This window comes from Nyctibius grandis, chromosome 7, assembly GCF_013368605.1.
Source record: "Nyctibius grandis isolate bNycGra1 chromosome 7, bNycGra1.pri, whole genome shotgun sequence".
Taxonomy (NCBI): domain Eukaryota; kingdom Metazoa; phylum Chordata; class Aves; order Nyctibiiformes; family Nyctibiidae; genus Nyctibius; species Nyctibius grandis.
Genome location: NC_090664.1, coordinates 44,695,789 through 44,709,182, shown reverse-complemented (window position 1 = coordinate 44,709,182; position 13,394 = coordinate 44,695,789). Strand labels below are relative to the sequence as shown.

The window sequence follows — 13,394 nt, the reverse complement described above, 5'->3', positions numbered from 1 at the left end:
TGCAGGGTGTTATTTCTCTCATATTCCTGTTCTGTACTGGCTACTACAATACATTCTGACTGACTGAAGGAGAAAAGCCTGCCAACTAATCTTAGAAGCCAAGGGAGAGAGATTAACAGAGGAAATGAGTAGGTCTGGGCTTCAAAATTCACGTTCTCCCATTTCCCCTTCCTTCCATCTCAAGTGCATAACAAAGTTGTTATGAAACCACATGTTGTAGCAGTAAAAACCAATTTTGTTCTTTTAAAATCTCCAAGTCCAGAACATGGCCAAAATCGGGCCTGAAAGCTAAGAGGCTTGTCAGAGTTGGCAGGATAAAAATTTCAGGAAAATTAAGAAATTCTCAGCTGGTGGAGATCACTCTAGCTCCTTCAATCCACATTGCTATGCTGATCCACACCAGCTGAAAATCTGAACCTTCATTTGTATCGTGCTATTTTTAAGTAGCTAAACTTCAGCCTTGAGTACAATTGTACAATCCTATCAGGTGGTCTTGAAAGACAAGTGCAGTGCAAGTAAAAAAGGGACATCACCAACATGTCCCAGTCACTCACCGAATCCTTCATGTGCCCATCAATTCTTATTAGTGCTATTAAATTACCTACAGCTGTTCCCAAGTCTCTGCTGGGAGCTACAATGATACACAGCAACCCCCCTAAAAGTGGAAGCCTTTCTGCTTTTAACATTCCCTCCTGTTCAGACCACTGATGCCACCCGCATTTTCTATTAGACACCCTGGTGGCCTGTAACATTATCGCTCTGTGAGGGTAAGATGCAATCCTGGCTTTTGTGCTGCACATTACCCAATCTCTTACTCTCTCCGAGAAAATGAACTGTAGTATCTTTTCCCATCGAGAAATTCCCCTGGTCTCCACGGTGAGAAAAAAAATCCCCGGCGGCACCTAGATCTATTGAATCTTACAAACCCAAGCTTTGGGAACAAAACCGAGTCTGTCAGATGGTCGATGGCACCTCTCAGACACTCACCAGGGTGACAATGGCACATTCAGCAGTCAGTTGAGCAGCACTGAACAACGTCCGAACAAAGCGGTAAATCTGTTTCTGCTCTGGGTCATGTTTGTCATAATCTGGTGGCACTTCGGATTTCTAAGGAAGAAACACTTCCAAATAGGTGACTGAAACAAAACGAAGCAGACAGAAAGAAAGACGGTTCACATGAAAGGGAAGAAGAGGCAGATGAACTTACCGAAAGGGGATGAAGGTTTTCATCAAAAATATCTAAGAGCATTCTTCCGTCTGTGTCCCTAAAAAGTATTAAAACCAAAGCAGTGTCATTATCTGAACACGACAGCACACAGCTCTCATAGACACAAGTGCATCGTTAAAAGTCCAATACTCCTCATGCTGCGGGTGCTTAGAAACACTGTAGAAATGTGATTTTCAAATAGAAGTTGGATCTATTCTGCCATAAGGATCATGCATAAAATGAAATCCAGATTACAAAATATGCTAAAATTGCCAGTTTTCAATGCCCAAGATACACAGCTTTTGTGCTCTCTACTGTGAGGCTATTTCACAGCCTAAGAGGCACTACTATAAACTTATAATAAAATCAGCCCAGCTTACTCCCCTTTCCTTAACTTCATCATGTTAATCCTTGCCATATCTTAATTCCTCCTCCTCCTTTATTGTCAACATCATGAACATTTACAAATAGGCAACACTATTTTTACAGTTATCCTTTAATTAATATACTTTTTATTTATAATTCACTTTCTATTTATTTGGAAAACCTTATCCTACTAATGATTTCTGAAAGCAAAAAGGAGTACATACAAAAAAAAAAAAACCCAGATAAAATAATATTCATATTCATTGTTTTTATTTGCTATTTCTCTCTCAGATCCCTGTTGCTCAAGATCAGCATGCAAGTTGATGCAACTTCACAAGCCTAACATCCAGTATGCAATATAAGATTTTTGTTGTGTGTAATCTTGGCAGGAACACTAACAACCACAGAAGTGAGTGGTATAACAGCACCAGTTAGAACTGGTCACTTTCTGGACAGATGCATCCATGTGACCTACTTATTACAATCCCATTATTGCATCCCTGGTACACTGGTCATAGAGTTCTTAAGAGAGAAACCACTGAATATGTTTTCTATCTTTACTCAATAGCACGTGTCTCTCAGAGCATGCAAACACGAGTCTTACAGTGGATTCATGTCTACAAAATGTACTTATTATCAGTTAACATTTAAACCTTCACATCCAAAGGTGACGTTTTTTCTGCTATAAAGCCTGATAACTCGAAATAACCACTTTTTTTTAAAAAAAAAAAGAGTACCTAAATTAAAACAAAATAGCAGATTGAGATAATTACTAGAAGATTCCTAATGAGCAAGGATTTTAGGCCAGACTATTACCCCTACATAAAAAGGCTAGTATCTTAATGCAGAAGTAGTCTCACTGGAATCATTGATGTACTACAGTAAACCGTGGCTCTTTACAATGTGAAGAGAGAAAGAAAGACTTTCCTATTTTATTTCTTCATGCTGTAGCTGCTGCGTGCCATGAAGGCACATTTGATTGCCCTCAAAAATGCTATTACACCAAAAACAACAAAAGAGTTGATAGGTTTTCGTCTTCATTAGAACAAATTCATACTGTTACCTTTCAAAACTGAACCATCTTCTAATTAATCTAAGCATTTTTCACGTGTAGTTTGCTGGGGTGTATTTTATTTTATTATTGATTTAGCAAATTCACGGACACTTATGCATTCTTCCAAAAACAAGAAAGGTGTAGTCTTTTACACAGAATCACAGAATCACAGAATGTTAGGGATTGGAAGGGACCTCGAAAGATCATCTAGTCCAATCCCCCTGCCGGAGCAGGATTACCTAGACCATATCACACAGGAACGCGTCCAGGCGGGTTTTGAATGTCTCCAGAGAAGGAGACTCCACAACCTCTCTGGGCAGCCTGTTCCAGTGTTCGGTTACGCCCACCGTAAAGAAGTTTTTCCTCATATTTATGTGGAACCTCCTGTGTTCCAGCTTGCACCCATTGCCCCTTGTCCTGTCAAGGGATGTCACTGAGAAGAGCCTGGCTCCATCCTCATGACACTTGCCCTTTACATATTTATAAACATTAATGAGGTCACCCCTCAGTCTCCTCTTCTCTAAGCTAAAGAGACCCAGCTCCCTCAGCCTCTCCTGATAAGGGAGATGTTCCACTCCCTTAATCATCTTTTACCACTTAATGAATAGCTAAGAACAACAAAAGCTGCAGAAAGCAAATCAATAAAACAAAGATAGGAGTCACTGGGAAAAGAAGGAATGATAACTAGAATGTTACAATCAAATGAAATGTGGGAAACATATGAAGGAATATTCTATTTCATGTATAGTTTCTCAAAAAATTGGGATTGGTGTGAGTTTGGAATATTAGGAAGTAATTTAGTTTTAAGCCTAGTGTGCAGGATAAAAGGAACAAATAAATATTGTCTGAAAAGAATTCTGCTCTGGCAAAGCAGGTGCTTGAGTTGTTTTCTGTCAAAATCAACCTTGAGTCTATATCAGGGTTACAGCAGATTCTTACTCCCCACCCCCACGATGAACCAAAATCTACCACATACGTCAACAACTTCCTTTTCGCCTCTAATGGCAGGAAACGGAACATACGTTTTGCTATTGCTGTTTCAGCAGCAAGTACAACTGAATGCTGTTATCATGTCGTCCCTCTGTTCCTAAATCAGAGACAACTGAAGACAAAACAGTCAGTTCACATCCTTCATTTCAGAGTTGTTATCTAATGCCTGCTCCAACATCACTGCTGAGACCATCTGTCCCGAGCGCAGCGAAGGGCACGGTTACAACGCACCTCCCCGCCCCGGGCAGCTTCAGGAGGGACAAGCAGCAATCAGTTATTCCTGAATAAATCATGCCTCCATCCCAAAAGCAAAAGGACAGATAGCAAGTTTCCAAGAAGAAAACAGTCAGAATGTATTTGTTTTCAAGATACTGCCATGGAACTCTCTTTTATAAAGGTTTAGCCTCTCTGTCTACTAGTTGTAGAGCAAATTTGCATCAAATTCTGTAAGAGCATGAACAGGCATATTTTACTGCAGACAGAAATCAGCTCCATGGCAATCAGCACAAAGTGAGTCTGGTGTACTTTGGCTCTGGATCCCTTTGGCTCTGGATTCCTCTTGCTCAACTGTAAGCTCTTACTGAAGTTTCTCACCCTTTGTAGTCCCTAATGTGCCCCACTCTCCTGAGCCTTTTACTCAGCTGGCATCATACTTAACAGAGCACTTAAGAATAACTTATTTCCACAAAACTTCAGAGTCTGATTATCTTCGAGATCTCTGTTATTTAGTCAAGCATAGTAAAAATTGACTAGTTAGCCAAACTAACCCAGGGACGATGGAGGAAAGGGAAAAAAGGGAACCACAAATGGATAAACAAGTAATCCAAGCATGATCACTAATGCCTCATTTCCTGCAAAATGAGATTAAAAGTTTGCAAAAAGATTTCACTCCAACTTTTGCTTTACATATTGCCATGTTTCAGTCCAAGGCCCACTGATGTCCTGGCAAGTCTTCTAAGAGCGTTCAGCAGGGATCAAGCCCTAAGCCCTTCTGCCCTTGTGCTCTTCTAAAGGTTTCTCTTTAGATGTCAGCCTTGTTTCAAGAAGTGCAATGGGTTCCAGTGACCTGAAACATGGTCCCAAATGACATACCAGCTTAACTTCAAACTTATGAGTAATTCCTTTTGTTCTAGTCGGACTTCTTACAGTCCAGCAGAAAAAAAGGTGTAAGTGGCTTGTTAGATCAAGATCTAAGCCAAGTTCTCTGAAAAGACACATTGAAAAGCCATGGACACAAAAGTCACTTAAAGTATTTATACAATCTCTCCTTAGAAATGCCAGGAAATATTATTTTATGATATTGTGACATATGAGAACAGGGAATTTAGGATACAAAAGCACAATTCAACATGAAGAAAGCTAATTTATGTACCAAGTTATTTTTTAGAGAACCTATTTTCTATTCAATTTCAATCAACTTGACTGAGCAGAGATCTAAAACATACCATACCAGAAGCGATAAGCCAAGACCTGCTCTGTTTCTGAGGCATCTTGAATTACATCTATTCACAATGTCTCTTTTACTGGATAATTAATGGATTTTATTTCAAAATCCTTTAATACTAATTGATCATTGATTTACACAGTTAACTTTACAAAGGTGTAGCTAAAAAAATAAATGTGAAAGACACTATTCAAATTTCTCTATATGTAATTGCAACAGATGCAACAATGCAGAAGTGTCCAGTGCACATAAATTCAAACACTGAATCATCAAAGTTTTTCAATGCTGAACTGTACTTCCAGATTTTTATGGTACGTAATCCTCCAATTTTTATTTTTCTAAGCAAAATAATATATATAAAAATACAAAAGAATATGTTTCTATTTCTAGCATGGGAAATAAGAAAACTGCTACCGAAAAACATTTGAAAGAAACAGAGCATGGGTTTTTAGGGCTTGGGCAGTCCATTTGTTTGATTAAAGATATCTTCAGTACAAGATTGCATTTATTCACATACCTGTTTTTGATGTGGTAATATATTGCAAGAGCTAGACTGCAAAGAAAAATATAGAGTTAATATCTCAGGACTGTCAGATTATATTATTTTTCACATCAACATGCAAATTTCAAACCTAGCACAATGCACGACAAAGTATGCTCAACATCCCACCTTCTTGTGTTCACTGTTAGATATCAGGAAAACTGCTGTAAACAGACAATTTTATAATATTTGTTCAGCACACTCCAGGTGACTCCTTTTCACCAACAATGAAGTACCTTACAAAAATACTCATATGTCGTGTACCGAGTTGCACATACCTTCCATTTAATGCCCTACTCCACTAAAGTCAATGATAAAACTCCTACTCACTTCCAAGGTTGAAGATAAAGCATCACAGGCAGTGGACATTCTCTTTTATTGTTTGCTAATGCTGCCAGGTAAACATGAAATGTTTTAATCACCATTGGCTTATGATTTTATATTTAAATCCATTAACTTTTGGCTGTCTTTCTATGTAGTAGTCACTCACATACCAGACTCAAATACCAGGCTCCTACAGTTTTACGGCATTAAGTTACTTATTTTAACTCAGGAAAGACGACTCCCTGAGTAACTTCTGGCATTATGCATTTCCCATGTTCTCAACCACACACCAAAGTACCTCTGTTTATATTCTGCGCAAAGACAAAAAGCGTCCCTATATTCACAGAAAGCTAAGATTTTAATTATGTATTTACGTAATTATTGTAATTACGATAACTAATGGATCTCATTCACATTTGAGACTGAAGGAAATGAAGACATGGCTCCTCATGGTTATTCTCCAGTTTCCAACTCATGACTCCAGCGTTATTGAAGGACACATGCTTTACCCATGACAGAGCTTTACTGAAGGATAAAGCACAACCAGCACCCTCCCTACTTGTTCCAGCAGTATAAACCCAGTCAAAGCTAAAGGGGAAGGAGGAGGGAGGAGAGAGTTCACCGATTCATTGACAATTTGTCTTGTCAGTGATTCAGTGTAAGATGCTTATGTCTTATACTGACACAAAATTCCCCCCTTTTTCTTTTCCATTAAAGGCCTTTTAAAAGAGTCAATAGGTTGCTTTGTAATTTTATTCCAGAATGTTTACATGAAAAGTGACATACTGCATGTTAGGAAAACAATACGTTGGAGCTACCCCGTTAGCAGAATTTTAAATTATTTCAGGTTTTGTTAGTTTTTTGGTTTTGTTTTGTTTGGTTTGGTTTTTTTTTTTTGAACAGCCATGTACTGGAAAATTTTTTTTCTAGCTGAAAGTAAATATATTCTACTAACTTTGTATGAGCTTTATAGCTTTTACGTGGCTGCATTAGAAGTTTTTACATCGTAAATGTTTTATAAATTTTGGTTTTTTCTATAGATACATATTTAAGAAATTAAGAGGTACTGTGTACCATGGATGTTTAAAGGACACAGTCCTCACTGAACACAAAAACCACATTTATGAATGAATTTCATTTGACTGAAACTTATTCACAAAATTAATTAGTCCTAAAATTTAATTTTAAATTATGCCCCTAGGAACACACTTGCAGCTCCAGTTCACTTTATGAAAGCAGATGCAAGAATCTATGTGCAGAGCTCTGTCTGGTGCCCATATGGTTGCTTCTGTAACAAAGTGTTAAATTAAGTTTAGAAAATATTTACAATTTAGAAATCCATACCAGAATCTGAAAGTCTTTCAGAGCTGTAATAGATTAATTCAGATCCAAGTTTCACTCTGCTTTTCATATGCTGGTTCAGCTAGCACGCAGTGTGTGGGAAAGAAGCTTATGGAGCTTTCCATCACCCTACCCTGGCCACCCCACCGAAGCTGCAGATCTCCAGTAGATATGCTAATATTTTAAACACACCAGCGCATAACATGACCCAGAAGAGAGAAATGAGCTGGACAAAATACACCCCTCACAGATTCACCTACGTGCAATAGTCATTTATCTGCAGAGACTGTCAGGATAGGGGCAAGAAACAAAGCAGTACTACAAAAGCAACAATCCTGCAATCTCTCCAACCTTAAATGTGCATCCAGACAGGAGAGGAGAAGAGGAAAAAGACTCCTCACCCAGAGGCCTCATGTGCCAGAGTCCAGTTTCTCATCCCGCATAACCCCTTTTCAAACCCTCTAACCCCTTCCAGCTTCCAACCCTTCCCACGCCCACACCCTGGCCCCAGCCCTGCGCAACTCCCCACCCGGACCCAGCACCGGCTCTTCCAGCCTGATGTGTGTCCTCTCCTCCCTACAGCCCTGCCCCCTGCCACGCACCTCGAGCCTCTCCCAAACCTCACCACCTTGCTCCCACCCCAGCTTGTCCTTTTGTCTCCTCTTTCATAGGGCTGCTGCTGACCACCATGGCCCACTGAAAACACTTCTCAGCTGCTGCAGACAACTGAACCCATCTCAGTCTCAGTTCTGATGCAAAAAGGGACCCAAAACCCACCTAAAAGGCCGCACTTACAAAAATCTGCATGCAAAGGATTTTAGAGCAGAGGAGTACGAGATTCCAGGAGGGAAAAAAACCCCTCAAAAATGAAAAGCCTTTTCCTAGTGTTCATCTGAATTATTTTTAACTTACTAATTAAAGAAACCTGAAGAAAATCAAGACTATATTTCAGGCAGAAACAGCTGATGAGGAATTAGGTGTCAGTCTGACTGCAAATCCCTTCTCCACTCCCCTCTTTTTTCCTTAAACAGATAAATTAAGAACATGTTTTAGTGACCACCAACATTACAAATTCCTTTGGACATGTTAGTCTGAATATATTTGTCTCTCATGTAAGTACCTCTGTAGCACAGATTTTGTCTTAATAAATTCTTGCATTTGAGTACACCAAGGTAACCATCCTACAAAAAACTCAAGAGAGTCTATCAGCAACTATGATAAACAAACAGCACAAAATGCCTGAGCATTTGTTCTCTTTTTTTTCCCCTTATGGTACAAAATGTAAAGAACAATACTCTATAAATATTGATTTCTTTTCTTTCCAAATGTAAAAAGGCACCAGTGAAACCTGAAATGATCATCTGAGACATCACTCAAGGGTAAGCCCATGTGCACACCACATACCAAGTTCCCCACTGCTGTGTCATAAACTGCTGGTGCCCTTGTACTCACAATAAGGAAATGAATCTGGAAGCAATTAATTTCCATTTCAAACAGAAACTGGAAGGAAAGCTTAGCAAATGAGCATTTTCTCATGAACAGAAAAGAGCTCTTCAATTTTAGATAATTCCAAATTTCTGAATAAACAAGCAGCCAAGTAAGTTTTGAGGACTCATCCAAAGCAAGTATCCAGTTGAATGTTGAAGCACAAGGATTTCAGCTGCTAGAATCTGAGATCCTTAATTACTGCTTTCTGTTGAGATATGCAGTATTGGGAAGTTGATTCTGCAAGGGCCTAAATAAGAGTAATACCCTTTGCTCATCCTATTCACTGCCTCTGGAGCATGGGTGTATTAAATAAATTCACTACTTCAAAACTAAAACCTTTGAAGCTTGCTTAGTAGTGGTTCAGAAATACATATACATAAATACATATATATAATATAGGTTCTAGCAAAAAAAAAATTATAAAACCCACCATTTGATGGTATACTTGAGGTTTGGTTGACTGACTGTGCTGTCATCCAGGAAAATAGTGGAGCAGGAACTGTACTTCCTTCTCAACTGCCCAGGAGGATACTATGAAAAACATGCAAAAGAACAATGGCAATTATGTAATACCAAAGCATTCTTCTGAGGAAATGTAAGAATTTAGAAAAAACAAATTTCTCTGTCTCTCACAATGACGCACACAGTAATGTGATCATGTTTTGAAGCAGTTCAGAAAGTTCAGAAATAATTACCGTGCAAAAGTCACAACAATCCCTGCCTGAGCCTTGACTAATGCTTTCAAGTCCCAACCTCCTCTCCATCCCTCCTTCTCCAAAACCATGCAAAAATTTTTGTGCAGAATTACTCACATACATACATACATTTGGAAAGCAAAGATGAACAAGACCTATGTTTCTGTCCTCATTCCACAAGAGTAAGTGGAAGAGTGAAAAAGAAATCATGTTAACAATGAAGACTGATTTAGAAACAGATAGAAAACCACCAAATCAAAACAAACCCTAACAGAACGAAGTAGGGGAAAAAGGTCTTTACTGTAAAACTACTAAAACCTCTAAAAATTAATATGGAAAATTCAGAAAAATGAATTCATCAAGAATAGATTGTTATTATACAGGAAGAAAATTGACCAAAGTATGTAGGAGAAAGAAGATATGGAAAAAAAAAAGAAACATATTTCTTAATAGAAAAAGTTTTCAATAGATTTCAATCCTACTTCTGCACTACCACAGGAAAACACTGGAAAGCTCAGCCACAAAACGACATTTAACACTACTACTTATTTCTGAAGAGTTTTTGTTGAGAGGGCTTCTCCTTCAGCTGTTTAGAGCCGTCAGCACTCCACCAGTCTAAAGAGAATACTTTAATCACATCTGCTACTAGCTATCACAGTCATTAATGCTCTCTGATTTTATCCTTGCTTATTCTACCTACACTAGTGAATAACTTGACCAAGAACCTGTGTCAGCAAAGTTAAGACCAGTCAAATTACACGTTTAACTTAGAATAGGTTTAAAATTCAATTGGCACACGAACATGGAAATTTTAATTTGCCTTACAATTAATGTTGTTTCCAGCACTTTAGTGGAAAGACCAATGTCAATACCATTGCTGGAATCCACAGGCATTTACCAGCTCAGAGCAACTGAGTATCTAAGCTACGGTCCTGTGACTCCTACCTCACTACATCTTCCCCTGCCTAATTTCCAAAACAGATATTATCACAAGTGCCAGCACTCCATCTTCTCACTAACGTTTCATTTTCCACAGGCAACAGACTTCCTAGCAGCATTCATTAGATACAGAACAGTTAGACTCCTGGTAAAACCTACATGCATCTGACTCATGTTTCTATTTTTTCCCAGCTATGAGTGAAAGAGCATTCAAAGTCTTTCTGTTAATTGAAAAAAATAATTTTCTGAAGCTGTTACAATTGTAGAAACATTATGCTCAAATTATCTGAAAGCTCACCAACAAATTCCATCAAGGTCCCTCACTTGACCAATAAAATCACAGGCTGAACTGCTTTTCTTGGAAGTGAAAAAGTTTATTGAGAAAATTAAAATTATCCCCTCTCAAAAATTCTCCAGGAGTTTGGAAAGGTACTTTGTATACTTTGGAAGCTCACAATCCATCTACCTTCAAGGTATTATATGTTAAGCAAGGCAACAAACAGAAAATTTAGAAGCACTGGAAGCATTAATGCCATCAAATGGCATTATCTAGCATTGATGTATACAGAGAGAATTACTAGGGGACTGGTGATTTATAGCTTTTATTCTATCACAGTTTTTGTTCAAATTTCTGATTAGTCCATTGAGTACCTTCCATAGGCATGATAAAGGCAAAACAACTTAAAACCAGCTGAAAACGAGACTGTTTAGTGGTTGAAAAAAAGAGAGGTACAGACATTTCAGCTTCATTAAAAAAAAGCAGTGCATGGAAAGTTTTAACTCTACATTTTAAGTGTCAACATGTTTTAAAGGTTCAGATAATATTTAAGACAAATGGACGGATTCATTCAGGCAAACATGAGTAGAAAACAGAAAACAGCTCTGTAGCAAACACCACCATCAGATTTAAATTTTCTTATGTAAACAGCACTCTAACATTGATATGTCAATAACTAGAGCCACGCACCTTATTTCTGAAACTACCACATCACAGAACTCTCCACGGTTTTCAGCCCACATCACACTTCGTTAGGCTTAGAACTTTCACACTTCAGAAAAATGTGTGGTGTCTCATGCCTCACTTTCTGTTCATAACAACTTGGCAGGAAGGGGTACCTCTCCCAGTCTGAAGAATGGTGCCAAGTGTAAACCTACTATCTTGGGTACATACACACATTTGTGCCATGTGAACAACTAACCTATCGGTAGATCGACATTCCCAGCTTCTACTCTGACATCCAACTGCAGCCATTATGTTATGCCAGGTAACAGTTTTCTGCCTTTTCCAAATTACTGGAAAAACACCCTCAGTTTCATATTCTAGCTTGACTATGCTGAAGACATCTCAGGTCCCACAGTTCAGTCAAATAGTTTTTCTGAACCTCCATAAAATGCTGCACAGGAACCTTCTCCATCCTTGCAAAGGACAAAAGAGGTTACTGAGCATCACCTCAGTATTCAGCACTGTCCTGTACAGAAACCCTCTTTCTGTGTCCAATTTCAATGGAATAAGTCCACCTAAAACTGTACAAGAGCTTAATGACTTCACATTCAAATCCATTACATCTGACCACAAAAATCTTCCATTTAGACAAGTCTGAGAGGCTCTAAGCAAGAAAAATCAGAAGAGCTGAGAAAGAATATAGAGCCTTTGAAGAAATTAGCCAAACCCTCTAGCATTAATGGGATCCTTCTCAGGTTCTGTCTCACCATTAAGGCTGACATGGGGGAAAGAAAGGATTGCTACAGCTCCTTTTGTAAATCTTCATAGGGAAACATGACTGTCAGTACAGAATACATGTGGAGCCTTAATAATCTCTGCTATTACAAATATTTACAAATTAAAAGCACCTCATTGACATGAAGTGGGATTCACTTTAAATGTACTTTAACTTGCATTAGTAATATTTTTGTACCCAAGCTGAGACTCAGTAGATATCATGCTTCTCAACTTCAGCAAGACTTCTGACTTCATCTCGTGTAAAATTCCCAAAGGGCAGAACAAAGAAAACATGGCAGGTGAAAACTACTTGGAAAACTATACTCTGGTTACCCAGGGATCACTTTCAAATTGGAAGGTTGAAGGGACATTCCACAGAGGTCTGGTCTACTCAATATAAAATATTGAGCAGTATCTTTGATAACAGAATCAAGGTACTCTTTACTGTATTTGCAGCTGGCATTAACTTGTGGAGGACTAAAAAATTTGTTAGAAAACAAGGTTATAATCCAGATCAATCTTGACAAATTTGGGAAGTGGTCTGCACCAAAAATATATCCCTGCAATTCATTAAGAACGGACGCAAGGCTAGACACTTAGAGAAGAACCATCTGTCTAAATATAATATGGAAAGTAACTGTCCAGGCTGTCATCAAAGGATGTTGCAGATCACATGACAACAAATTCTCTCTTTTATAAAAAGGAAAATATCATACAAGATTTATAAACGGAGTTACCATGTATACAACAGGATGGAGCACCCTTCCACTCTGCTCAGTGGGCTTATGTCCAGTTTTGACCACTGTATTTCAAGAAAGATTAATTGATTTTAGAGAGTCAAGAGGAGAGAGCAGCAAGATTAATGGAGGTTTGAAAAACTTGATTTAGAAGGAAAACCTGAAAGGACTGGAGAGGTTTTCTCCACAAACGAAGCCACAATATTGGCCTTAAGTCATGCGAAGGAAGTTCCAAGGAAGGGAATGCTGGTCTCCATGGCCATTGTGAATGGGATAAGAAAGAGCAGGCTTATATTGAACTAGGGAAAATTAAGACCGGACATGAAAGTATGAGAGGAAGTGATGGCAAAAAAATACCCACTCCAAACTATCACCTTTTTCTAACGGCAGGCATAGCTTGAGTGACTTGAGGAGTGACAGAATCTCCATCGCTGAAAAGTTGTAAGGAAGAGGTAAAACAAACATATGCCAGGAATATCTTAGATGTTCTGAGGCAAGAAACCAGACTGAACAACCTCTTAAGATGAATTCTGGAACAACTTTCTATC

The 13,394-nt window shown here is 38.5% G+C and overlaps 1 protein-coding gene across 2 annotated transcripts in view; it reads right to left on the bottom strand.

Annotated features, from left to right (window-relative positions):
* CCNY (cyclin Y) overlaps positions 1 to 13,394 on the bottom strand; it is a 135,830-nt gene that overhangs the window by 28,961 nt on the left and 93,475 nt on the right. For both annotated transcript variants that reach the window (XM_068404670.1, XM_068404671.1), the window contains 4 exons: positions 9,186 to 9,286; positions 5,579 to 5,614; positions 1,208 to 1,265; positions 988 to 1,107 (listed from right to left, as the gene is read on the bottom strand). In XM_068404670.1, coding sequence (XP_068260771.1) covers positions 988 to 1,107; positions 1,208 to 1,265; positions 5,579 to 5,614; positions 9,186 to 9,286 — 315 coding nt within the window. The remainder of the gene's footprint in view (positions 1 to 987; positions 1,108 to 1,207; positions 1,266 to 5,578; positions 5,615 to 9,185; positions 9,287 to 13,394) is intronic.